This window comes from Mirounga leonina, unplaced genomic scaffold, assembly GCF_011800145.1.
Source record: "Mirounga leonina isolate KUSES-001 unplaced genomic scaffold, KU_Mleo_1.0 Mir_115, whole genome shotgun sequence".
Lineage (NCBI taxonomy): Eukaryota > Metazoa > Chordata > Mammalia > Carnivora > Phocidae > Mirounga > Mirounga leonina.
The window spans coordinates 48,234,741-48,262,093 of record NW_023270268.1 but is presented as its reverse complement, the minus strand read 5'-3'; the positions used below and the strand labels follow the sequence as shown (position 1 = coordinate 48,262,093).

Below are 27,353 nucleotides of genomic sequence, written 5' to 3'. Positions count from 1 at the left end.
CTTTCATTTCTTAAGCGCTTATCAGTGGTGAGTACAGATTTTAAAAAATCTTAACATACGAAGTTTTAAATAAAATATAAAAGGTTCCAACCTTCAAGAAAGTTTTTGCAGAGATGTGGGGGAGTTCTCTATTATTGGATTTACTTTAATGACTGTGATTTCTCCGTGGAAAAGTAAGCAGTGTAGCACCGTTCTGGCGACATTTGGTTCCTCTTCTGAATGCTCAAACCTCACAGCTGAAATATACTTTATACTTAATCTGAGTCATAGTTTCACAATTCATTCTCTGTGACATACTAAACAGGAAAAAAAGTGCATTTTGATAACACAGTCTGCATTTCTTTCAACCTATGCAAACTTTTTAATGTAACAAAACTATAAAAGCAATTCCAGAGTATAAATATGCATTCGATTTTATGCCCATATTCTGCCTTTGGAAGCATCTACTGCTGCCCCCATCAGTACACAAACTTTGCCTTAAACTATGGGAATATGTCCTCTTTCCTCAAAAAAAGGTTCCTGATTGTCCTCATTTAGATGTTATATTTGACCTGGGAGAAACTGAGCTATAGTGCTTTGATGGCAGAATTTAAATCCCATTGATCAAGGTTTCTAGGGAAATGGGTCTGAAATAGAAGAAACTCTACCATATTGATGAGTGGAGTGAATTTCTAAATGTCCTAATTTCAGAAACTAGTTTTCAATAATAATAATTTTGTTTTCGTCCCCAGCGTTCTGGTGGTGCCCTTGCCATTCCCTTGTGTGCATTCCAGGGGACTGTGTCTCTCCAAGCACCGACGGGGAAAACCCTATCTCTTTCTACCTATGAGGTAAGTGCAGAAGGACAAAAAATAACCCCAGCCTCTAAGAAAACAGAAGTCTATCGATCCAAAAGCGTTGGCCATGAGCCGAACTCAGAAGATTCTCCCTCTACATTTGCGGACACCAGTGTGAAAATACACTTGGAAGTTCTTGAAATTTGTGATAACGAAGAAGCCTTGGACACCGTGTCAATCATTAGCAACATCAGCCAGTCCTCTACGCAGGTCAGGTCTCCGTCCCTGCGCTACTCACGGAAAGAAAACAGATTTGTTTCTTGTGATTTAGGGGAAACAGCCTCATACTCTCTCTTTTTACCCACGAGTCATCCCGGTGGTGACATCAACATCTCCATTCCGGACACCGTTGAAGCACACAGGCGGAGCAGTAGAAGGCAGCATCAGGAAAAGGATGGCTACCAGGAGGAAATCCAGTTGCTAAACAAAGCTTATAGAAAAAGAGAGGAAGAAAGCAAGGCAACTAGGGCTCCTTTGGTCTAGTAAGGCAAGAACGGGTCTGCAAGTTCAAACTGCTAAACTCGCAATTTGGCCCTGAGGCTATGTGATTTCCCTACTTGTTGCTTTACATAAGCACTACAGATTTAGTAGTTAGCTGTTTTTAGGGCAAGCAGCTGGAACTAGCATAAACACTTAAGTGCTTTTGATGTATCACCTGTAGATCACACACTGGGGTAATTAAAAGATTCGTTTCTTATCTGATTCCTAAAGCTGTTTTCTAGATTAAATATCAGCCTCATTTACTAATGTTTTTGCCTGTTGGTCACCCTCATAAGTTCAATGAATATTTTGCTCACATCTCATGCTTCAACACATAACGCTGGCCTTTATCGTAAGGGGAAGAAGGTATTTTGGGAATGGAAGAAATGTAGAAAAACTCTGAGTTGTATTTAAAGAGACTTGCCTACATGTGCCTAGCAAGACAAGCTTATTACGGCTACTGCTTTAGCTTTACATCCATGTCTAGGAAATATATTTTCATGTAAAATGGCAAACTAGCTAGCTTCCGACTTTGAAACATGCATGCCCATAGTCTGTAAATAGTTGTTTCCTTCATTTCTGTAAAGTACAAATTGCTTACTAAATGTTCTTCTTCCTTTCTCTCTTAAATGTAAGTATTCTCCTTTCATCTTTTCATTATGTCAAGACTTCCCTTGAAACAAAATATTGTGTTACAAGTGAATTAGTAATCCATAACGCAAACATTATTGGAAATGTTTTAAATGTACACATTATCATTTCTAGAATTGTTTTATTTGAATGGAAATTGGGGAAAAGCACTTCCAAATTAATTTTGTGAGGTATGTTCAATTAGATAACAAAGTTTTGGGTAAAGCAGAGGAAAATACACTAAGTAAAAAAATAAAAGTATGTTTCTAAAGCTGCAGATTTGGCAAACTTTTTTTCTTTTTTTTTAAGATTTTATTTATTTACTTGACAGAGAGAGAGAGAGTAGGAACACAAGCAGAGGGAGGGGGAGAGGGAGAAGCAGGCTTCCTGCAGAGCAGGGAGCCCAATGCGGGACTTGATCCCAGGACCCTAGGATCATGACCTGAGCCAAAGGCAGATGCTTAATGACTGAGCCACCCAGGTGCCGCTTGGCAAACTTTCTTAGGCATTCTTGAAGTATAGAAAATTTTAGTAAAAATATTGTTCTAATTTTAGGTGCTTATTAGTTTTTTTCTCATAGGTATGTATAGCTCAAGCAAATTCAATATATTTTATTAAATGAGTGTAAGGTATACATTTCAACACTAATTTTAAAATGTGTTACATTGCAAAAATGCAGGAATCACCTTGTCAGAGTATCAGTAATGTATATTTCAAAAATTATAAAGTGATTTTACTTCAAAATGCTTTATTCTGATCTTTCTTTAAACATACATTAAATGTATTACTTAAATGTTTATTTTCCAAAGTTATTGAGTTGACATTTTACGTGGTATTTGACTTTGTGCACCACCACACCTCACTCACATATCTTATTTACTATTTACAGACTGAGTGAATTATTTTTTTAAATGATTTATTTTGGTTTCTATTTTATTATACTGAATCAGAATTCTAAATTACTTGATATGGGCTTTCAGATTGTTTCATCTTCAGATCTTTTTTTTTTTTTTTTTGCCATCAAGAACTCATTTTCAAAGTAATTATCTCAATGGACTTTATCTCTCATCTAATCTCTCAATATCTCCTCTTCTAAGCTTGGGAAACAAAGGTAATGCCATTAGTAAAGTTTGTAAAGCAGGCCTCAAATAATGCATAACATATAAATTCAAATTCAAATATGTTATCATTATAAATATATTTTATTTAAAAAGACTTTTTATATATCCCTAAAATTGAGGGCTATTTTATTTCTTTAAAAGATTCATTTATTAATTTTAGAAAGAGAGAGAGAGCGGGGGGACGGGTAGAGGGAGAGAGAGAATCCTGAAGGAGACTCCCTACTGAGTGCAGAGCCCAATACTCTGCTGTAAACTGGGCTCAATCCCAAGACCCTAAGATCATGACCTGAGCTGAAATCAAGAGCCAGCTCCCTAACAGACTGAGCCACCCAGGTGCCCCCAAATGGAAGGCTATTTTAACATAATGACAAATGGCCTGATCAATCAAATACTATAAATTAATGGCACTGAATGCCTGTTATAAAAGCAAAAGTTGAATATTCTAATAATGCTTTGTAAAAGGTAAGCTTTGATATATTAAATTAACATGTATAATTTTATGAAAGAGAAAGGTGATTTTGTTGCTTTAAAGTATAATCTTTGACTGCAAGGAAATTAGAAACAGAAACATAATAAAACTAAAGAAAATAATAGAGATTTCAATAGAAATAAATCCTTTATAACTGGCATAGCTCTTTAATGCATAGGAGAAGATGATGTAAATCAAGATTTAAAGAGCACAAGAACTGGACTGGAAGACAGTAATACTCCTTTTTCCCTCTCGTGTACTATTTTCTTTTCACTGGACTTGGGCCTATGCTGGGAGAACTGGAAAAATAAAAAAACAAAACAAAACAAAAAAACTAGGATACTTCCATTTAGTTTCTCTTGGCTATTGAATCAACTATACACTGTATTAGTTAATTAGACTATGAACACCAAGTCTAATTGACTTAAAAGTTCTGCTGTATTAGGGACGCCTGGGTGGCTTAGTCGGTTAAGCATCTCCCTTCGGCTCAGGTCAGGGTCCTGGGATCGAGCCCCACGTTGTTGTTGTGTCGTCGTTGTCAGCCAAGCCAATTGCAGTTGAAGCTATAAGAAAAATCTATAGGGGCTATGACTAAGCATGAATGGCTCCTCCCAGTCCTCGTTTAGAAAGAGTAAGGGTAAGTAAGCGACATCAGTATAAAGTGTATTTACTCTTTAAATGGATTATGATTATAAAAATGTGTTTCTGGTATAGGAAATACCCTTATAGAAATCTTGTGCTATATTTAAATAGCTTACCCTGTTATATTTTATTAGTAGTAAGTACTATATTTCATATAGTTGATTTCTCTATAAACTGATGAATCTGAAGACAAAAATTACTTATTATCTAATAAAAATATCACCATCTGGTGGTGACTCCTACAAACTGAAAAGACATAATATCTATGACTCCCAGTTAATATAAACACATGTATAATCCCAAAGAGTTGTGACTGAAAGAGGTAACCATTTTGAAGACCATAGCATTATTCAGAATATAATAAAAATCATTTGGTTATACATTACTTGGAAGCTTTTCTCAATATGGTTCTTTAGTATTGGATTTCATTAGATTTTCTCTTAGTTTATTCTATTCAGCTACTTTCATTAATTTATTCATTATAGCATTTAATGAATGCCTACTATATGCTAGAAATTATTCTAGGTACTTAGTATTATGACTGTGAACAAAATCAAAACACATACACACACATAAATGAGTTTGAGCAAACTGCAAATTTAGAGAACACAGTCTACACAAGACTTCCCTCACTTCTGACACCAACTGCAAGTTTAGGATATCTCCCAAACCACTATCAGTTTTCATAATTCCCTAGAAGGACCCACAGGACTTACAGAAAGCTGTATTGTCACAGTTATAGTGCATTACAGGTAAAGGATATAGATTAAAATCAGCCAAGAGGAGAAGCACATACAACAGAATTCAGACAAGGTCTAAATGTGGAGCCTCTGTTTTCTGCTCCCCATGGAGTCATGGACAGCATTACTTTCCCAGACATCAATGTAAGACAACATACAAGGAGTATTGCCAAGAAAGAAAGCTCATTTGAATCTTGGTGTTCATAGTCTTTGTTGACTCCATCATGGTAGAAGTACAGGTAAGCAAGGTTCACTACTCACATGACTGATATCCAGCTCCTGAAGAAGTCAAGTTGATAAGGAATGACACAAAGCCCCTACCCTAAATCACACTGTTACTATTTGGCTGATCTACGGCCCCAGACTCTTATAAAGTGACATGTTTTGGGGGCTTAGAGGCAACCTCCCCCAAAGGGGAGAGGCCTCTTTTTGGATGGGGTTAAAGTCCACAATATACATTTACATACCATACATGTATACATGTATATATCTCAGGTAATACTAAATAAATTGACAGAAAGTAGGTACCAGAGGTAATAAAAATGATAAGAAAAAAATGAAAATAATGGGACAATGATGGAAGGAGTGCTTTTTCAAACACTTTAGTTAGGAAAGGCTTCACTGATAAGGTAATGTTTCATCAGTCAAATAAAGTGATAAAACATACTATGTATCTAGGGAAATCATAGTTCCGGCAAAGGGAACATCAAGTTCCCAGAAGTGGGAGTATGCCTTTTGTATTTTGTGAAACCATCCATTAGGTCAATGTAAATGCAGATGAGTGAGAAAGAGAAAAAGTGATTAGAAATAAAGACAGATAAGGGCAGGGAGACAGATCATTAGTGCCTTGCAGGCCAGGTAGGACTTTGAATCTTATTCTAAATGAGGTGGGAAGTGATTGGAAGGTTCTGAACAAAGGAATGACACATTTGAATACAAAATCCACTGTCTGTTGTCATCAAGGGGTAAAGACTACGCAAGTACAAATATAGTTACAGAAGAAACAGGAGGCGATTTTAGTAGTCTGAGTTAGAGATATTTGCTAGGATTAGGGTGATAGCAGTGGAGATGGTGATATATTATATCTGACTCAATAAATAGGAAGGATTTCCTTGGTAACTAACTAAATTACATACTTCCTAATTGTTTTTCTATGGAGCCTGTAACTTGAGGAAATAAATTACCTCTGGCATCTATTTTCTGTTAATACCTTGGAAAATCCCAATGTTTCTAATGTCTTCCATATATCACAGAGGCTAGAAGCCTGAAAACTATATTTTCCAGTCTCTCTTGCCAGCAAGTTCCAGGTGTAGCATCTGCCAGAGAGAGGCATTTGTGCAAGATTTGGAAGACAGAGTTGAAGAAAAGCAGCAGCAGTTAAATGAATGTTCCCTACCAGTTGAGACTTTCTCCTCCAAGATATGGTTCAGGGGTCTAGGCTCTTTCTATTTGGCAGTTCCACCTTTTCATTTTTTATGATCATTACCCTCATCTGTATTAAGCTGGCAGGAGGAGAAAGGGCATGGAGGATCCTGCAAGGACTGCTCCAGGCATGGCCTGGAAGAACAGCGCCTCAGCCACTGCAGCTTCTGCTACATTGGAGACATCTCAGTATACAGCCATCCCTAACTTCAAAAGAGACTGTGAAATATATCTATCTGTGCACATGAAGAAGACACGTAAATTTGGTGAACAGCTAGCTAGCCAGTCTCTGCCACATGCTATGATCCCAACTAGACAATCATATACCATACTATAATAGAACGCAAATAGTGCATCCTCCCTGGTGTCATGAGATGCAGAGATACTGCATACCATAATCCAAGAATGGTACATCTTCCCAAGTTTGAGTTATTTGGCCTTGACTCTAGACGAGACTATACTGCTCCAAACCTAGGTCAATTTGTTTATATGATCTCTTCTCCAGTTATAATACAAAGAAAATCATATTTGTATGTCTTTCCTACAGTGTTGGGATCTCAACTTCAAAATGCATGAAGAACACATGCACAAACACTCACATATACAAAAACACATGTTCTTCTCAAGAATAAGCAGGAACTTGCTGGCATTGGGCAGTCAAAATCCCAATACAAAATGACCACAATGACAATCTTTTGCAATATTATGCAGAAAAATTTAGATTCCTGGGTTCATATCATCCTGAAGCACTTTATTACAGAGGAAAATCTTTACCTTCATAATAGCATAGTCTCACTGAGTAATTTTCCCAGAAAAAAAAATATATCTCTGAAGCAAATTTTAGTTTCCACCACTTGGCGGGAATACAATTCCCAGAAGCTTTAAAATGTGAGGGTCAAAAAAATTAGGATTTGGACAAATCCATGGTCACCTGGTTACAGTAGTAAAGATACATAACTACTTGCTTAATAGAAGCCTTAAGATGTTGTATTTTCATTATTTAGAAGAAAATCCATTGATTACAAATTTTTTTCTCAGTACTCACTCATAATATTTTTTTCCTAAATTCCCAGATTGTCTGTTACATTAGACAGAGAAAAATCCAATTATGAGATTATGTAGTTTTCAAGGGAAACTATGTTATGCAAGACGAGAAGATCTTTAACATGGATCCTAGAATCCATTTTTTTTCTTTTTTTTTTTCTTTTCATGAGAAACAGATGGAATTAGCAGACAGTGACAATAATTCATAGGATGACAAAATGTCTGGTTTGCCTGGGATAGTCCCAATTCACAATTGTTTTTCTGACATAACAATTAATAGCATCTGCTTTAACTTAGAGAATTAGTTAATTAATTAATTAAAAATTAAGTTAATAGAGAATTAAAAAAATTCTCTTTCAGTATTTTGAGTGAAATAAGAAAATTATGATTGGATATCATCAAGATCTATCCTGAAAGAAGGTACTAAAAGGAGGACAAGTATGTCATGGCTTCAGAAACTTAGCTTAAAGGTGAGGACACCCCCACTCCTACTCCTAACTGTAAAATACCCTAAATCACAAAGAAAGCAGTGCCTCTGGAGCTACTGAATGTTTGGACAATTAAATTCAAAGAGGAGGCTGAAAACAGATAATATCTGCATTTGATAGAGAATAAAGGGACAGAAAATTCTCTGATTGATCTCTGCCTCTTATTGAAATATTTACAGTTCACTGCAACTAAAAGCATCAAAGTATGCTCTGGATACTGGTTATGTTAACTTTTCTACTGCAAATTTCTCTACTCTTCTCCATCCTACTCTCCGCACCAAGTGATTGACTTGCACCAACCATGTAAACAGGCAGAAGCAAATGCTCTCTGCTTCCCACTGGGTTTGGCCAATGCGGACTTCCAGCAAGAGATCAGAGACAAAGAAGAAAATGAGGTCAGGATATTTATTCCTCTTTCCCTGAAAAATCACCTTGGACTGGATCTTACCCTTTTTCAGCAGTCATTGCTTCTTACAGAAAGCTGACTCTGTGCCATTTTCTTTCAGGATGCTGGTACTCATTCCATTTCTTCATTCACCTTGGGCCTAGAAATAGTAACATCTCTGTTGCTACTAACTCCAGCTTAATGAAATCATTTACAGTCCCTTTAAAAGATCTTTTGTACTTGTATACATACTTTAACATGTATATATACAAATGTTCTCTGAATACTTTGTTTTAAGATTGCTATCTATTTTCTATAGAGACTCTAACTGACATATCCACAATCTATAACCTTTCAAGTGTGTAACTATCTTGGCTATACAGTGGAAAGAGCATTGGGCTAGGAATCAGAAGGTTTAGTTTCAACCTCTGATTCTGATTCTGACTCTACCACTGTTTGACCTACACTTACACTCTCTAGAGCTCAGTTATTCTTGAGTGGATGTTAAAAGATTAGGGATGAGGAGAGCCCAGGCAGATAAGATTATCTGTAAAAACTTTTAGTCATACTATTATTTATAAAATTTTAAAATACTAAAAAAAGGTTAAGGATCTGCAACTTCTCTGTGTTATATGGAAACCCTACTATGATGACGATATGATTCTCTTCTTCGTTTAAGAAGAATACCCTTGATGGATCTAGGTAGAACACAGGTTTAATGTTCTTAGAAGATCAAGATACCTCAGTGTTTATCAATTTTAGAATGAAGACCAGGACAAAATCCTGACTTGTCTAAAAGATTCCGTAAAAGTCAGAGAAGCAAGGAAACTGGTGATAGGAGCTGACAAAATTGGCATAAAGGAGGACAGATCAACTTGAGATAATGACAAATCTCCCAGAATTCCAGGGGAATGCAGGGATTCAATAATTAATTTTTTCTCTTTAGCACAAACACTGGATATACTAAAAACTATAACCAGAGATTTAAAAAAAAATTCAAAATATGGTGTAAGCAGGAAATGTGTTGAAAGCTGAGATGAAGGAGGGAGGTCAAAATTTAAACACACCTTTTCTTCCTTTCCACCACCCACCCATATTCTCTTACAATAGTAAGACTTCCTTCTTTTTTTACTTCCTATGTATCAGGGATTTTCATTCCTTCATATCATCTTTCTTAAGGCAGACTTCACACTCTCCCCTCTCTGGAGTTATAATTGTGAAATGTCTACTGGGGAACATGACTTATAGGGGAGAGGACTGAAAATATGTTGATTTAGTATTTCAAAAGTGTCTCTGATAAATAGATAAGTGAGGTTTCAGTGACTGAAAATGGAAGCTTTTAAAGCAAGGAGGAATCAATAATGCTGCAGACACTTAGTTTTTTCTAATTTTCATACAACTACATTATTTCTCATGAAATATATCAGTGACAGTGGGATCCTTGCCTTGGGGAGGTCTCATTCTTTTTAGTCCTTCCATCCCTTGACTTTCTTACCCTAACTGTAATAAAATAGAGAAAAAAATATGCCTCTTCATAGTACCTGACATATAATAAGCACTCAATAAATATCAGTATTTATTACAGTATTATCATTCTTTTTTCCTACTTCTAGTTGTCATATGGATAGCGGCAGATGTGTCTGTGATACAACCTGATAAATCTGTAAAACTGTCAAAACTATCACATGGTTTGAAAAGGATAGCACTTATAGCTGATTGTATATTCTGAAGATGGACTCAATATCTCCCATCCCACATGCTCCTCTTATAATTTGCCCTCCCATAGTGTGGTGAGGCCTAACTGCCCTTCCCTGGGTAGACATCTATTACCATCTCAACTAGTAACTAGTTGCTATGTGACTTCTGAGGCTAGTTACTAAAAATGTCAGGTACTTCCACCTTGTTCTGTGACAATTGCTCTTGGAACCAGGCTGCCATACTGTGAGGAGGCTAAAACTAGGCCACACAGAGAAACTAAATGGAGAGGCTATACGTAAGTGTTCCAGCCCATAGCCAGCTACAGTTCCAGGCAAAATCCAGGGTCGATGGCCACCTCTCTCAATGAAGAGGTCTCCAAATGATTCCAGCCCCCAGCTATTAAGTTTTCCCATTAAGAGAGGGGGAAGAAAGAGAGAAAAAAGCCTAATAGAAGAATTCCATAGTTACCTGAAATAAGGAAAATTAGCTAGCAATTTTAAGATGTTTCCACTATCGTTGCCTAGCAAGAAGGGAATTTAGACATTAGATCAGTAATAAATAATGATGATGATAATGATGAAACCTTACATTTTCTTGGTCCACCTGAGTTGTATTTTAAGTAAATTTATAATTTTACTATAACCATTATAGTCAGGAAATGTTCTCCACAAATTCTCTTTCAATGTAACTAAAATTTTCCCAATTTGAGTTCCAAAATTTTATGTGACAAGATACTCTATTGAGCTATTTAATAATTCTCCTGTGTTTTTCTTGATTTGAAAAGAGCCATTTTCTCCATGTCCCCTACCCTACCCCAAAACAGCCAGATCCCTATATATCTAGGATTACTCTTATCAGCATGCCTTCTCCCCACCACCAAGAAGAGGTAAGAGTCCATTAAGGATTCCATTTTCCAAGAGGAACACTAAAAAAATTCCCACTCAGACCCTCAGGAACAGGAGATGCATGAAAAATTATGTTAGAGTTGTTGCACAGGGTTGGGGTAAAGAAAATGGAGAAGAAGAAATTCCTTAACACTGGAAAAACTGTGGTCATTTCCCGTAGTGGTGTGGTCTTTATAGCTCACCCTTGCTGCATTTCAGAAGTGGCCAGATTGGGACGCCCATGCCTGTGGGCCTAGATACCAAACGCTGTGGGTTTGAAAGCAGTGGTTTTGCACTGTGCCCAGCCCATGATCAGTGGAGAGCACATGTAAGAAAGACATCTTTTTAGCCTGCCCAGAGCACAGGACAAAGCAGAGAATCCGCAAGAGTAACAATGGCAATTATAATGGGCCAGTCACTCCTTTTGTCTTCTGGCATTAGGTAACCTAAGAATTCTTGCTGATTTCAAGCAAAGCAGGAAAACAAAACAAAACCCAAAGTACCAGTTGATACTTTTCTTCCCACTAATATCTTTGTGGTCTTTCCTTAAAAATCTTCCTTTTGCACAGATTTTTACTACAGTGACATTTGTTCTGAAGTGTCTGCCTAAAGCAATAGCCTCAAGCAATATCATATTACTTCATACTAAAGAAGTCAGGAAAAATTTGTAATTTTATTGTTTAGTTATTGATAACTAAGATTCTGCTTAGGATTAACAAACATGAGGTGAAGAGAAATAATAGAATTTATCAGGAAATAGAGATAGCACTACCTCTCTCTGGGGTTGTCATAAGGAATATGTGAAATATGGAATATCGTATTACTTTTCTATTGCTGCCATAACAAATTATCAGAAACTCAGAGTCTTAATTTTAACACAAATGTAGTACCCTACAATTCTGTAGCATAGATGCTACAGATGCAGTCCTCACTAGGCTAAAATCTAGGGGTAGGTAGTGTGTGTTCCTTTCTGGAAGCTTTAAGGGGAAATCCATTTCCTTGTCCAGCACTAGATGTTGCCTGCACTCCATAACTTGAGACCCCCTTCCTCCATCTTCAAAGCCAGTAGCAGTTGCCTGAGTCCTCAAATCACATCATGATGAAATTCTCTTCTGCCTCTTTCTTCCACTTTGAAGGATGCTTTTAATTATATAGAGCTCATCCAAATAATCTAGGAAAATCTCCCCATTTTTAAGGTCAGCTGATTAACAACCTTAATTTCCCTTGGCCATGTAATTTAACATATTCACAGTTCTAGGGACTAGGATGTGGACATCTATGGGGGTCATTATTCTGCTGACCACAAATGTGAACTGCCTAGCCCAGTACTTAGCAAATGTTAGGCAACAAATAAATGCTAGTTTTCTTCCCCACTTACTCTCTATTAGTCTTATTACTCTATTAGTATGTTCAGGCTGCCTTAATAAAACACCACAGGTTTCAGTGGTATTAAACCACTTTATTGGTTTAATAAACACTATTTATAAATAAATAAGTGCCACATATTTATGGTATTATTCTGACTTAAACAACAGAAATTTATTTCTCACAGTTCTGGAGGCTGAAGTCCAAGATCAAAGTGCTGGCAGATTTGGTTCCTGGTGAAAGCACCTTCCTGGCTTGTGGACAGCTTCTTTGTCCACACATGGCCTTTCCTCTGAGGAAAGAGAGAATGAGCTCTCTGGTATCTTTTCTTAAAAGGACACTAATCCTATAAGATTAGAGCCCCAACTTCATGACCTCATTTATTTGTTTCCTTAGAGGCCCCATCTCCAAATGCAGCTACCCTGGGGGTTAGGTCTTCAACATATAAATTTTGAGGAGACCCATTCAGTTCATAAACTCTCTCACCTAACAATCCACACTATTTCCTTCGAATTTTGCCCTGACCATCCCCAATATGCCTACCCAATCTTACCTACTGAATAATTCACATACTTGTCATAGCAGGTATGCCCAATGAATTCCAATACATTTATTGTAACTATTCATTCCTATAGTCTTAATCATATTTGCCAAGGACTACCAAAATATATCTCAGTCTGCTCTCTCTGTGTTTTTAACTGATGTAACCAACCACTTTCTAGACATCTCAATTTGTATGTTTTATGGGCTCCTCAAACTCCACATGTATTATTTAAATGCATTAACTCGACCCTTCCCTCAGTCAAAAAAAAAAAAAAAAAAAATTCTCCTCATCCTGTGTTCTTCATCTCAGGATACGGTATCTCTTTATTTGGCAGTTATTCAAATCTTAAACTCAAGAGTTTTCTGACCCTTTCCTCTAATTGTCCACAACCAGTGAATCATCAAATCTGACATTTTTTTATCTCCTAATATCTCTTAATTCCAGTCCTTTCCATATTCCATCTTGCCTCCCCTAAACCATTTTAACTAGCCTTTTAACTAGCCTCTCCATATCCACTCTTGCCTCCTCCATTCCTTTCTTTTCAAAGCAGCCAAAAATAATCACTCTCCTACTTAAAGTTTACTGTTGCTCTCTATGTGGCATATAAGGTCCTCCATGATTAGGCTCCTTTCTACCTCTTTGGTCTTCTTTAACAGTCTTTAAGTTTAAGGGTAGACTTCTCTCACTCTCCAATATATATATTTTAAAGATTTTATTTATTTATTTGAGAGAGAGAGCAAGAATGAGAGAGAGAACATGAGCAGGGGGAGGCAGAGGGAGAGGGAGAAGCAGACTCCCCGCTGAGCAGGGAGCCCGACATGGGACGCGATCCCAGGATCCTGAGATCATGACCTGAGCCAAAGGCAGATGCTTAACCAACTAAGCCACCCAGGCACCCCTCACTCTCCAACATTTTATCATCTCTCTTCACACATACTGTTCCCTCCACCTGTAACAATCTCTCGACTCCCCATTAGTCTGGCTAGTCTACTTATCTCAAAAGTCACTGCTTAACCTCTCATTCTTTAAAAAGCACTTACCTGACTCTAAAATTAAATTATTTTGCTGTAACATTTAATGGCTGTTGGGAAAGAAAATCTTTTCCTCTACTCTCTTAGGTTTATCCTGGGGGCCTAAAAATTAAAACAACAAAAGACAGATTAGCAAGAGAAGAGACAGATTTAATCACATACATGTGGGACTTCATATAAAAATGTGATTCAGGGAGAAGGTTAGAACTTGGGGCTTATGTACTATCTTAAAAGGGGAAGGGGAGGAGGAAAAACAGACTCACGGGAAAACGATTTCTAGGAAGGAAAAATGGGCTCTTATGAGAATAGATGGAATATATAATAGTCTTGTGACAATTCCTGCTTAAGTGTGATACTGATTTCTAGTCTCCAGTGATAAGAGTCAATTTTGTCAGTTTCTCTCCCAGGGGAAGGGATTTATGACAACTGAGTTCTTTTGAATTCTTTTGGGAGGCTCTGCTTTTAGGCAGTTAAAATATTTCAGGAACTTAAATGCCTCTGCTCAAAATAACTTTTATGCCAGAGGTGTAGTCTGGACCCCTTCAGAGCATGCAACATTTTCCTTTCTTAACTCATTGCACAGCCATTTCTTTTGCCTTTCCAAGACTGTAAGCAAATGAAAGCTGATGCCGCACTAGTCTTGTTCAGTACCCCAGTACCTTTAAATCAGTTAAAATATGTAAATGAACCAGATGTCCTCTGGTGAACATCCAGGCCTGTGTGGCCCAGTCACTTGACTTATTCAAAAGCATCTGTGCTAGACACTAAGTGGCCTGGTTAATCAACAATAAATGGCTTCATATGAACATATGAATCCTCAATTGACTTTTTATTTAAATTGCCTAAGAGCATTTTTTTATTTTTGGCAGCCATGCTCCTTGTTATGATGTTGGATAAAGGCAATAAATAATGACAATCCTTTAAGAGAGGCAGGGACAGTTTTATACTTATTTGAAACAGGTGTCAAGCTGTTTTTAAGATGTAGCTACTAAAAAAAAGAATGATGAACTCATTTCTTTCGAGACTTTTAGGAGAAAATGCCTCCATCCACAGGTTCTTTTATTGTGTCAATAGATGTCTATTCTCCAGGGTCTAATTGGAAGCAAACTTCGGATCTCACTACGGGTAATAAGAAAGTAAAAACCAAAACCCATTTCCTCACATGTTGGCTGTAGGTAAAGGAAACCTGCGAGGCTTTGCTCACTTTCCGTCCACAGGTACAAAGGTAGACAACAGGGCACATCACAGAGGACTTCACCTGAGCCACCTTCCTGACCACCGAGGTCGTCCGCCCGTGACGTAACCGGAAGCAGCTGCTGTGACGCCCAAACGGCCCTCCCTCTCGCGCTGGGCGCCGGAAGCAAAACGGAAGGAGACGTGCACCCGCTTCCGGGCCCGGGCGCCATTTCTAGCGATTGCAGGTTCTCACGAGTTGTAGTCCGCTGGGACAATGAGCTATGATTACCATCAGAACTGGGGCCGGGACGGCGGGCCCCGCAGCTCCGGCGGGGGCTACGGAGGAAGCTATGGGGGGGGCCATGGAGGAGGCCATGGAGGGAACCGAGGCTCCGGAGGCGGCGGCGGCGGCGGTGGCGGAGGAGGTGGTCGAGGCGGCCGCGGCCGACATCCCGGGCACCTGAAAGGCCGCGAAATCGGCTTGTGGTATGCGAAGAAACAGGGACAGAAGAACAAGGAAGCGGAGAGGCAGGAGGTAAATCTGAGCCTCGATAGCGGGGAGGGATGAGACAGGACATTTTTCCAACTCTTCCGCCGCCCCTGACCTCTTCGTTGCTTTTTTTTCTTAACTGGTGCATATGCTGTGTGAAGTGTGCAAAGGTATTCTGCTAAAATTTCCGGTAGCGGATATTTTGTCGTTTTTCGTTAGCCATGCTCATCTGACCCGAAGCAGTTAGGATTTATGCAAGCTGAATGTATATTTCGCTTTAAGGACGTGAGAACTGTGAACAAAACAGATGTTAAGTTCAGGTCCTATCCGAAATTAACTTTATTGGGGTGTCAGTGTCATAGTATCCATGGCTACCCTTTCTATTAGAAAAATTCTTGGCCTGAAGAGCTAGAAAACAGCGGCCTTCTTCATAACAGGTTCGCGCAGAATAAAAGCTGTCAAGCACTATTTTGAATGTAGGTCGTTCGGAAGAATAGTCTAGCTTTCATTTTTAGTATTAAAATAACCAGAGACCCAGGGTTTTTGTTTTGTTTTGTTTTTATGTTGGGCTGGGGAGAGTTCTGTTGATTAGCAGCTCCTCTTTGAGAATGAAACTTAGGATCCTAGAAATAGAAGAAATTTCAAAAGATGATTTGATTTAGGCTCTTCAGGTTGGTGATTGCCCATTTGATTTGAATCTTGGAGATCTGTAGTAAGGGAAACATTAAAGTTCCCTTGGTGGGAACTTTAATTTTTTTAATATATATATTTTTTAAAACAGAATTTTTCTTACTATAAGTCTGAGACATCTTTTTAGTAACTTCTTTAAAAGCACCCTTCATATGAGATACAGAATGTAATTAAATCTTCATTTAGGCTTCTGTTTCCAAATCATTTTTATTTCTTTATTTTTCTTTTATTCATGTCATTTTCTTTTTCTTTTTTTTTTTTAAGATTTTATTTATTTATTTGAGACAGAGAGAATGAGAGACAGAGAGCATGAGAGGGAGAAGCAGACTCGCTGCCGAGCAGGGAGCCCGATGCGGGACTCGATCCCGGGACTCCAGGATCATGACCTGAGCCGAAGGCAGTCGCTTAACCAACTGAGCCACCCAGGCGCCCCTATTCATGTCATTTTCATCAAAGTGTTTTTTGGCCATTATCCATTTATCTTCACACCTTACCACATTTTTCTATTTTAATATATATATATTTTATATATATATATATATATATTTGTCAGCCCAAAATTAACTTGTTCATTGAGCAAACTTTTTTTTTTTTAAGATTATTTATTTATTTATTTATTTGAGAGAGAGAATGAGAGACAGAGAGCATGAGAGGGAGGAGGGTCAGAGGGAGAAGCAGACTCCCTGCCGAGCAGGGAGCACGATGCGGGACTCGAACCCGGGACTCCAGGATCATGACCTGAGCCGAAGGCAGTCGCTTAACCAACTGAGCCACCCAGGCGCCCGAGCAAACTTTTTTCTTAAATGAAGGGTAGCTTATCTAAGTCATCTTAAAATTGGAAGAATAATAGGCTGATTGCCATAAAAGGATGTACACAGTAACTAGAAAGTTATTCTTCATTAAATTTTATTTAGCCTCTGTTTCCTACAAGGTGTTATGCATGTTGCCATGGGGATCTGAAGAAATATGATGTTGGGAAATATGATAATGGTTGGGAAAATAAGACGTAAACAGATGGAAAGTTTAATCAGAAAAAATTGTTCGTTATTATTTCCATCTGAAGCTAGTTGTGTGATGGATCATTGTAAATGGAACTCTGGATTTCTACCCCCTCCCCAAACTTTATTTTAGTAAATGTTACTACCATTTACTCACTTGCAAGGCCCAAACTGGATTTATCTTTGATATTTCTTTCATTTCAGCACATCTGTCTGCTCTGCCTTCTCAGTATATCCCAAATCCAACCACTTGTCTCAACAGCAGTTATCCCACAGATCAAGCCACCATTTTGTTCAGTGTTCTTGGCCTCTTAACAAATCTAACTTCCACTCCTGCTTTCCACTGAGTCTGTCCTTTGTAGAACCATTCATGGTGCTCTCAAAAGCAAAAATTAGATGATCTCATTCTCTAGCTCACATTTGGGATTGGAAGCCAGATCACCTCTGTCTGAGTTGAATACATTTCAGTTGCATCCTAACGTGTTTTACAGGAAATCTTGGTAATATAGCTTCAGTATACCAGGTTTCCTTCTGTGTACTGAGCCCATGTCCCCAATATGATGTAATTATAGCTTTTGTAAATATACTTCTATTTTTGTTTTGTATTACAGGTCTCATACCATTCTCTCTGAAATTCATCTCCATTTTCTCAATCTAAATATGACCATTTTTCAGTGATTGGTTTATCCTACCTTTTTTTTTTTTTTTTTTGGACCACCTTCAGCCATATGTGATTGCTTCCCAGTCAATTTCCTTGGCTTTCAATTACTTTTTAAGTAATTCCTGTGTTTACCAAGTTATTGCATTCTAACAACGTGCTCTTTTTCTTTCAACTTCCTTTTTTTTTTAATTGAGCATCTGAAACATTTGAGACATTACCTTAAGCACTGTGTTAATAGAATATAATCACTGCCTTACAGAAATGGTCGTGTTAGGGGCTGTTAGAGGGATAGAATACAGTGTTAAAGTATTATAATGAGAATATGGGCTATCACCTAACTCAAACTAAGAAGATTCTAGGTTTTCCAGAAGAAGTAACCCTTAAGCTGAAAGTTGAAAGATAGCAAAGTGTGTGTGTGTGTGTGTGTGTGTGTTTGCAATTGGGGGATTTGGAAAGGGATTTTCAGGCAGAGGCGGCAGCATGTGCCACAATTTAGAGGTTAAGAGGAATGTGTTCAAGGAACTGAAAGAATAGGGCATAGTGTGTTTAGTGTGGTGAGATGAAGGTAGAGCGGTGGCTTTCAAACTTGTTGACCACTTCCCACAGAAAGGAATATATGTTAATTTGCACCCGGTACACACATATGTATAACTGAACAAAAAATGTCATAAAATAATATTTAATTATCTGTATATTGCTCTGGGTGTGTTGTTTTTGCTCTTTTTTTTTTTTTTAATTAATACTGGTCATGATACTTTATAAGCAGCACTTTGAAAAGCCTAGGACTAGGCTTTTAAGTAAGCAGGGCCTTGAAATTCATTGACTCTTCCGTAAGAACTTCTATAAGTCATTAAATCATTTGAAGCAAAAAAATGAAATGATTGAATTTGTGTTTAAATTCATTGTGGCAGGAGTATAGAGAATGAATTGAAAAGAGGCAGTCCTGGGACAGGGACCAGTTAAGTAGCCTTTGCAGTAATTAAAGTGAGAAATGATAGCTTGAATTAGGACATTGGGAGTGGAGATGGAGGAAAGTGACAGATTAAAGTGATTTAGGAGATAGATTCAAACGTGCTTTTATCTGGAGGCAAGGGGAAAGCAAGTATTAATAAATGACATGTTTATGATTATGTAAGGAACAGGCTTGATGGAGGAAGATGATGGACTTAGCTTAAGGACAGAGTTTCATTTTGTTACAGGGCATAAAAGCGAGGATTTCGGGGTGCCGCCTGGGTGGCTCAGTTGTTTAAGTGTCTGACTCTTGATTTTGGCTCAGGTCATGAGCTCAGAGTCTGCTTGAGATTTTCTCTCTCTCTCTGCCCCCCCCCCACATGTGTGTGCACGCTTTCTCTCTCTAAAATAAATAAAATCTATGAAAAAAAAGCGCAAGGACTTCAGGGAGGTAGAAGGCCATGTGGATCTGATGCCTAGAGAAGTCTAGACTGGCAGTTTATAGTTCTGTGGATTGTAGGAAATGACCAGAGAAGATGAGGAGTGGGTGCAAGCCTAAATTCTATAGACCATTGTTTTCTTTTTCTTTTTCTTTTTTTAACTAAAAGGATGGTTTTTAATGGGAACCAGAGGTATGGTTACAATTACATAGTCCGACCCGTGGGTCATCAGGAATTGGAAGGTTACAAAATAATGAGGGTAACACTGGGTACAAGAAGAAAAGCTATTGCAGAACCTCAGGAGCCAAGCTAATATGACCTCAGACCATTGTTTTCAAACTTAGATGTGCCTAGGAATCAACTGGTACCTTGTTAAAATGTGGGACTGGAGTGGAGCCAGAGATTCTGTTTTCCTTACAGACTCCCAGATGGTGTCAGTGTTGCTAGCTTGTGGATCACTAGGGTTGTTCAGTGTATAAAAGGAAAATTTAAGGGATGGAGTAAGAGAAGATCCTTAGGTTCTTACCTAGGAAGGAGCAGCCAGAGAAGAGGAAAAATGAAATGGGTGTTGTTTTGGAATCCAGGAGCAGTGTTTAAGGGAGCAAAGAGTATACAAAGAAGGGAAAGTAGTCAATAGTAGTGAATGTTACAGAGAGGTCAAGTAAGGTAAGAGCTCAGAATGTCTATTGGATTTAGCAACAGGGTCATTGGTAACCTTGATGAGAGCCCTTTCTGTGGAGCGGTGGAGGTAAAAGCCAGATGGCATTGGGTTGGCTAGCGAAGGAGAGAGGAAGTGGAGTACTTTCAAGCAGTTTTACTGTGAAGAGGAGGAATAAAGGACAGTAGCTGATTGGGTTGGGAGAATTCAAAAGAGGATTTTTTGTTTAAAAGTAAAGAGATTGAGGGAGCCTGGGTGGCTCAGTCGTTAAGCGTCTGCCTTCAGCTCAGGTCATGATCCCAGGGTCCTGGGATCGAGCCCCGCATCTGGCTCCCTGCTCGGTGGGAAGCCTGCTTCTCCCACTCCCACTCCCCCTGCTTGTGTTCCCTTTCTCGCTGTCTCTCTCTCTGTCAAATAAATAAAAATATTTTCTTAAAAAAAAAAAAAAGTAAAGAAATTTGACTATATTCTTGTTCATATACTGGTGGTAAGGAGTCAGTGGAGAAGAAACATATCGGGTAGACTAAATTATGCTGCAGTAGTAAACAGCCCCCAAATCCTAATGGGTTATAACAACAAAGGTTGGTCTTTCTACTCACATTACTGACCCATTGCTTGCGAGTTAGGTTGAGAGTCCTCCTGGCTCACAGAGCTCCACCCATCTGGAAAACAGCAGGTTTTGGTAGCAGTGGGAGGGAATATGGTAAATTGCCCTGATTCTTGAGACTCCCATTCACATTTCTCTGGCCAGTAAGCCACATGTCCATGCTTAACTCATGGGTGGAAAAATGCAGTTCTACCATATACTTGGAAAGAGGCAAACCAGAATATTGATCACCAGGCTAATGACTACCAGAGAAAGATTTAGGAAAGGAAGGTAAATCTCAATAGAAGGATTAGCCCTGAGGAGGTGAAAGGTAACCTTAAGCAGGAAAATGGACTCCACTTCCCTTTTAACAGGAAGGAAGAGAGCAAAAAGATTCTGATACTGGTGGGTTTAGGTTTGGTGGCAGGCAGTTGAGGACTTTCTTTGGTTTTTGTTTTCTTTGTGAAATACTGTGTGTGAAATGTTGAGGGTGAACTGAAAGGTGATATTGGTTTAAAATAATTGCAGATAACTAGAAGCTGATAAACATAGACAGTTTGCTGGAAATCATAGAGGGTCTCCTTTGCCAGGGATTTATGACTCAAAGCAGCAAGAATATTTAAGATGTCCAAAAAAGAGAAAAACAAAATAAATTAAATACCATGATAAAATAGACATGAACCACAAAACGTGACTGAGATTCTCCATGCTGAGGGCGAGGTAAAGTGAAGGGTGATAACAGCTAAAAGGCTAGGAGGAGGTAGCCTACCAAAAAAAAAAAAAAAAAGGCTAGATCCAGGTTTGGAATTTTGGCACTCTTAAATTCTCCACTGCCCGGAGCCTCTGGAGCCTCATCATGGGAAGAACCTTGTTAAAAATAACTTACAGAAAGTATAAATTATGTTTTCATTAAAAAGTATAAATTATGTTTTTAGGGGCTATTTCATTTTTTATTCATCCAGATTTTTGTGAATATCTAAAATTCATACAGCAAGGTAAGGAGAACTTTTGTTCTTCTAGTAGAGGCAAAAACTTCAAAATGTAAAATTTTGGTTGGTTGAAGTAATGATTTAGTGTGAATTTCAGTTGGAAATAAATTGTTCCTCAGATAAAAAGTACTTAATCTTACCTTTCCTATTTTGAAAGTGAATGGAAGAAACAGTGCCTTTGGGCCCTTGAGGTGTTTGGAAAAACTAAGACTTTGCTTGATAATGACTTTATGTCCTGGGGCTTCCTTCCCAGTGTAGTCTGTAATCATTAAAGTGTTACTGTAGATTCTAACTGCCAGGAAAAAACTTAACTTGATAACTATCTCATGTAGGTACACAGAGCAATAAATGTTAACAAGTGCTGAAGGCATTACAGAATTTAAAGTATAGGACAAAAATGTTCTAATAATAATCCTCTGTGTTGGATGTCCCAAGACCACTCTCAGGTTCTGGTGTACTCCCAGTAATGGTTTTTTTTACAACAGATGATTACAGATTAAAATCATCAGAGGTAAAAAAGATTCGTAAGGCAGAATCTAGGAGAAACCAGGTACAAGCTCCTAGTCCTAGTGGAGTATATCCTGTGCTATGAAGAAGAGATACGTTAGTCTGATACAGAAACCATTTAAAAAGATTTTCATGCTGTAAGGTTAAAAAAAAAAAAAATGAGGGGGGCTTTAGTATCTGTCAGTAAGCAGATTTTGCTGCAACCTGTAATTTCGTGAGGCTTTCCTATCAGCCAGGGTTGTACTATATTGGACTTCTAATTGTATGATAATGATGCTTTTTGTAAACTCTTCAATAAGTTGCAGAAGTTTTCCGGAATTCTTTTTGTGTATTTCTTTAAAGAGAAAAATGGTTTTAACACAAAAGTCACACATGCTCATTGTAAAAGATAAATTCAGCCATTCATCCATTTGACAAACTTCACTGCAGCATCTACCATGTGTCAGAAATCTATCTGGAAGAAATACTGCAAAAATGTAGAACGTAAAGTCACTAACCTACTTTAATAATAATAATGAAAATAAGATCCTGCTGCATATATTTTCTGCAGCTGGCTTTTTTTCATTTAAGACCTTGATCATCTTTCCTGTCTGCACACTTAAAGAAAAATCTACCCTGTCTTAACTACTGGGTTTAAATTCAACTAATTATAATGTACAGCTATAAAAGACCAGTTTTAGAAATTCCTGTTTTTACTGTGTGTGGTGTAACTTCTATCTTCTCTGGTGTTTTTTTGGTTTGTTTTATCCTCATTCTATGAAGCAACTGCATAATTGCCACATTGGACCATCTGCATGAGTGTTGATCAATTTTATTTATTCCGTCTCGACTCAGCCTTCTTACTTCCCCAAATATTCATCCTTTTGGTGTAAGAACTTTAAAATGCTCATTGCAACCAAAATATTTCCAGTTTTCAACTTGGCTTTTTTTTTTTTTAACCAAACATTTGCGTTTTAATAACTTTAATTGTGAGTATCTTTGAAAATTTAAGATAGGGAAAAATTGATAATAATCAGTATGTGAGAGGGTAGAAGACAAGAAACCAAAGTTTTATTAATAAGGGACATAAATGTACTTTCTTTGCCAGTCATGTTAATTTTATAGCTGCATAGCAGAAAAAGGTTTAGAAGGCTATATGCAAAAATGTTAACATTAGGTTTATGAAGTGGAATTGGACTAGAGGGCAAGTGTGGGGTAATTTAAATTTTATATATGTTTGTTGGACATGTATTTACCTTTTTGTTGTTATGAAATAATTTTGCACATGCTTTCTAATGTTGATCAGGATACTTTTTGCTTTGCACAAAATAGAGAGCTGTAGTACACATGGATGAACGGCGAGAAGAACAGATTGTGCAGCTGCTGCATTCAGTCCAAGCAAAGAATGGTAAAGACTCAGAAGCACAGATTTCCTGGTTTGCTCCTGAAGATCACGGGTAAAACATGTTCTTTGACAGAATGGACAGAGTAACACTTCTTCATAGCATTGGCTAGGGAAAGAATGATAATAAAAATAACATCTTTAGACTCGTCAGTAAGTGAAATTCAACTTTGAAGTAAGTTTTTTTTTCTTATGTAGACTGAGCATATTTGGTGAGAGGTTGAATAATATATGCATTACACAGAAAACCAAATGGTAAGAATAGTCTATTTGGATATGAGATTTATTAAGTTACTATTTATTGTTTTCCTACTCATCTTTGTATTTCCAAAATTCTCCTGTGGGAGAGATCTGGAAGAAGTTGAATTGTTGCTGTTTTAGGATGATCACAGGAGCTGTATCATTTAGAGGAAAAATTAATAGCGGTTTTTCTGGAACTGTGTAATGTAGCATCCCATTTATGGCACTCAGAAAGGGTAGCAGGGAGAAGATGAAGTTGTGAAATAAAGCTCGGAAAATCAGAAAAAAATACTGTAGGTCAGTGCAATGGAGGGATGACTATTGTGTGAATTTTAATTTTTTTAACTATCACAAGGAATAACTTATCTGGTAATACCTATTTACAGGGAGGGAAATCTTGAATTCATTGTAAGAATCTTTTCTTAATTGATCTAAGAAAAAATAGAAGCTGGTGATTTTGAAATAAATGGTATATTGTTTTATTTCAGGGCTTGAGCGGCTCTTCATTTAGCCTTTTATCATTTTTTTATTTTGTCAAAATAGATATGGTACTGAAACTCCTGCTGAGAACAAACCCAACTCAGAGAAGAAACTTGAGAACCAGGAAAAGAAATTGATAAGTCAAGAAAAGAGAACATTTAGAATCAGGGACAAATATATTGACCGAGATTCTGAATATCTCTTGCAAGAAAATGAACCAGATGTTACCTTAGACCAACAACTATTGGAAGATTTACAAAAGAAAAAAAGTGACCTTCGGTATATTGAAATGCAGGTAATAGAAAAGCAAGATGTGGAAAAAGTTTTTATTTGTCATTTCTTCTCACATTGGATAAAAATAGATTTATGTTTAGAGGTACTACATGGTATAGATCAGTGGTATTTCAGTAGACCATCCCCTGTGGGAATTCTTGTATACTAGAGAAGAGCAGTGGGAATGGGATGGCACTGCAGTATAAACTAAGGTAGCCTGTCTCATCTACAGCAGCTTATATAGTGAGGAGAAGGAATTAGTTTAACTTTTCTAGGCCAGTTTAGTGAGATGTCGTAAGAAACAAGGTGGTTGGAATTGTAAGGTTTCTAGACCATTTTATCCAACTCCTTCCTTTTACAGATGATAAAATTAAATCCCCCGAATTTATTATGTGCTTATGTTCAGTATTTTAAAGATGGGACTGTGACAAGAGCAGGAATTCTGAGTTTTTCAGTATGTTCTTTCTATCCTAGGCAAGATATTTTAAGGTCCCTTCCTGTTAAAACATAAAATTTATGTTTTGTGGATATTCTAGAATAGATGTAATAAAATGTTCACATGTATTTCTTTTAAGAGAAAATACTGAGGAAATTTTGAGGGCCATACCTTTAACATGCACGTATGTACTACCCTTTGTGAGAAAGCCAGAATATCACATCTTTCATAGGAAAGAAAGGATCCATTGACTGTCGTTGATGATCAGGTTGGATATCCTGATTAGAACAGGTGAGGTGAGGTTGTCCAGGGGTGGAATTCTGTAGCTCTTTAATGCCTATTTAGTGAAAACAAGATTCGAGGGCAGATTTCAAGTTGAATTATTTCAGAATGTTGTGGTTGAGAGAAGAGCTTCTTTTATAGCCTTAGGAAGAAGGAGAGTTAGCTACTATCTGCTTTATATTGAGGACAGAACTCAAAGAAGATGAGTGAGTGAGCTAATTCAAAGGAAGTTAGGAGAAGAAATGTGCAAGACATAAAAATCGTTAGTGATCTTCCCATTAGCTAGACACTTGCAGACACTTCACATGTCCTACATCATTTAACCCAACAGCCCTGTATAAGAGTTTACATGTCTGTTAAAGAGGAGGAAAAAGAATCTTAGGTTAAATGACCTATCTACAGTTGCACAGCTAGTAAAAGAATCAGGTCTAAAATTCAGATGTGTTTAAGAGCTCAGCTTTTTAATCCTTTTTGGTAATACGCCTTTTTTTTTTTTTGGTTCATCATTCATTTAATAAACATTAATTTTCCACTTGCTAAATGCCTGTGATTGTGCTGTGTTTTCTGAAGACTAAGTTATTTCCTGTCCTCAGACAGCTTGTAATCTCATTATCTCTTATCTCAGGGTTACAGCCCAAAATTAGGAAATTAGAAATTAGGTTTGTCTGTCTTGAGAAAGAATATTGGGTTGTAACTATTTTCATCAGCATTTACATAATATTTAAAAAGCAAAAGAGATTAATGCTAGTTTCAAGTTTAATGGGTTAGCTTATATATAACTTATATATTGAGATGGTTATATTTGAGTACATGAAGTACTTTTAGAAATCATTAAGTGATTTTAAATAATTTAAATATTATAATAAAAGAAAGTACTTAAGAAAATTGTGGCAGCTTGTTATTTCAAATTGCTAGAATTTATTTAAGTCATCATATTGAGTCTCATTTTTTATGGTGCTGATGAGAATTACCTCATTGGCCATAACAAGCATGATGACGGTAGTTAATAATGCTGCATTGTATATTTGAAAGTTAGAGAGATCTTAAAAGTTTTCATCCGAAAGAAAAAAATGGTAAATATGTGGTGATGAATATTAACTAGACTTACTGTGGTAATAATCACTTTACAGTATATAAAGATATTGAATCATTATATTGGTACACCTGAAAGTAATATAATGTTATATGTCAATTATATCTCATTAAAAAAGGGATTTTTTTTCAGTCTCCTATTTTGACAAGTAGGCAAAAAATAAGGATGATGTTTCAAGAAATAAAAATTAGGGAAAAATATGATGGCAGTAATGTACTAGATTACCTAGGACAGTTCTAATTTTATGTGTTTTTTTCCCTCCTTTTCAATAACTGTGGTTTATTTTTTTATACCATTGAAGTTTTTTCATGTACATAGGTCATTGTAAACCATAGCACTCCTCTAAGTGTATGTCATTTTTATGTAGTGTAGGTTTGAGATTACATAAAAGTTTTCAAAATTAGAAAGACATTATCAAACAAGATACAGGACTTAATCATTTCCTCTTTTTAGTATTCCAGTTGCAATTCACCAAAAATTTGTTGAGTAGCTTTTGTGTGTCAGAAGCTGCTACTTGCCTTTTTTATAAAGGTTTTTCGTTCAGATTTCGTGGCAACCCTATGAGATAAAACCTTCGAGGGATTCAGGATCCAAGTTTGACTTAAGATCACAGTTCTTAATGGCAGTACCAGATTTTCCTGTTTCAGATATTACTTGTTTTAAGTTTTATTCTCAAAAGTGAGTACCCAGAAATAATCTGCTCCAGTGCCTAATGGATTAGTAAATGGTGGATCAACGGGTAGGAAAATGAATGTGACATGGAAAACAAGTCTAAGATGAATATGTAAAATAAACAGAAAAAATGGTAAAAGTAACTTAGGGATTATGAGAATGCTATTAGATGACAGATCAGATTTCATTTTACTGCCACTTTAAGATTCTGTTAAATAGAATTCTTTTTCAGTGTTTCAAAAATAAAGGGGATTGCTAAGTATATTAGTTCTTTTTATAAAAATTCTTTTTTAAGCCTTGGTACTTGACATAAGCTGTAAGGTAATAAAAATATTTTGGGATTCTAGCATATTTATGATATATTCTGATTACATGATTATAATTTGATTACATTTCTTTTGTGAAAATTCAAAATAGTTTTTTTAATTTTCAGCATTTCAGGGAAAAGCTGCCTTCGTATGGAATGCAAAAGGTAAAATGAATGTACACTATTTGATTTGCAAAGTATTTAAATACAATTTTTAAATCTCTGTATCAAGAGAAAATGTAAATGGACCTTCCCCTAAAGGGT

The 27,353-nt window shown here is 37.1% G+C and overlaps 2 protein-coding genes and 1 long non-coding RNA gene across 3 annotated transcripts in view; 2 read left to right on the top strand and 1 right to left on the bottom strand.

Moving 5' to 3' along the window:
• The window catches only part of GPR149 (G protein-coupled receptor 149), a 65,479-nt gene extending 63,421 nt beyond the window's left edge, over positions 1 to 2,058 (top strand). Inside the window, exon 4 of the mRNA XM_034997422.1 lies at positions 732 to 2,058. Within this exon, the coding sequence (XP_034853313.1) occupies positions 732 to 1,319 (588 nt within the window). The 3' untranslated portion in view covers positions 1,320 to 2,058. The remainder of the gene's footprint in view (positions 1 to 731) is intronic.
• Positions 2,059 to 12,231: 10,173 nt separating this feature from the next.
• Positions 12,232 to 20,507, bottom strand: LOC118005508. Its single transcript, XR_004677832.1, has 3 exons — positions 20,443 to 20,507; positions 13,789 to 13,881; positions 12,232 to 12,496 (listed from the first exon to the last, which is right to left on the bottom strand). It is a non-coding gene; the product is annotated as an uncharacterized LOC118005508 (long non-coding RNA).
• Positions 15,159 to 27,353, top strand: part of DHX36 (DEAH-box helicase 36) — a 47,765-nt gene continuing 35,570 nt past the window's right edge. Inside the window, exons 1-4 of the mRNA XM_034997403.1 lie at positions 15,159 to 15,490; positions 23,237 to 23,361; positions 24,090 to 24,321; positions 27,216 to 27,254. Of these exons, the coding sequence (XP_034853294.1) occupies positions 15,230 to 15,490; positions 23,237 to 23,361; positions 24,090 to 24,321; positions 27,216 to 27,254 (657 nt within the window). The 5' untranslated portion in view covers positions 15,159 to 15,229. The remainder of the gene's footprint in view (positions 15,491 to 23,236; positions 23,362 to 24,089; positions 24,322 to 27,215; positions 27,255 to 27,353) is intronic.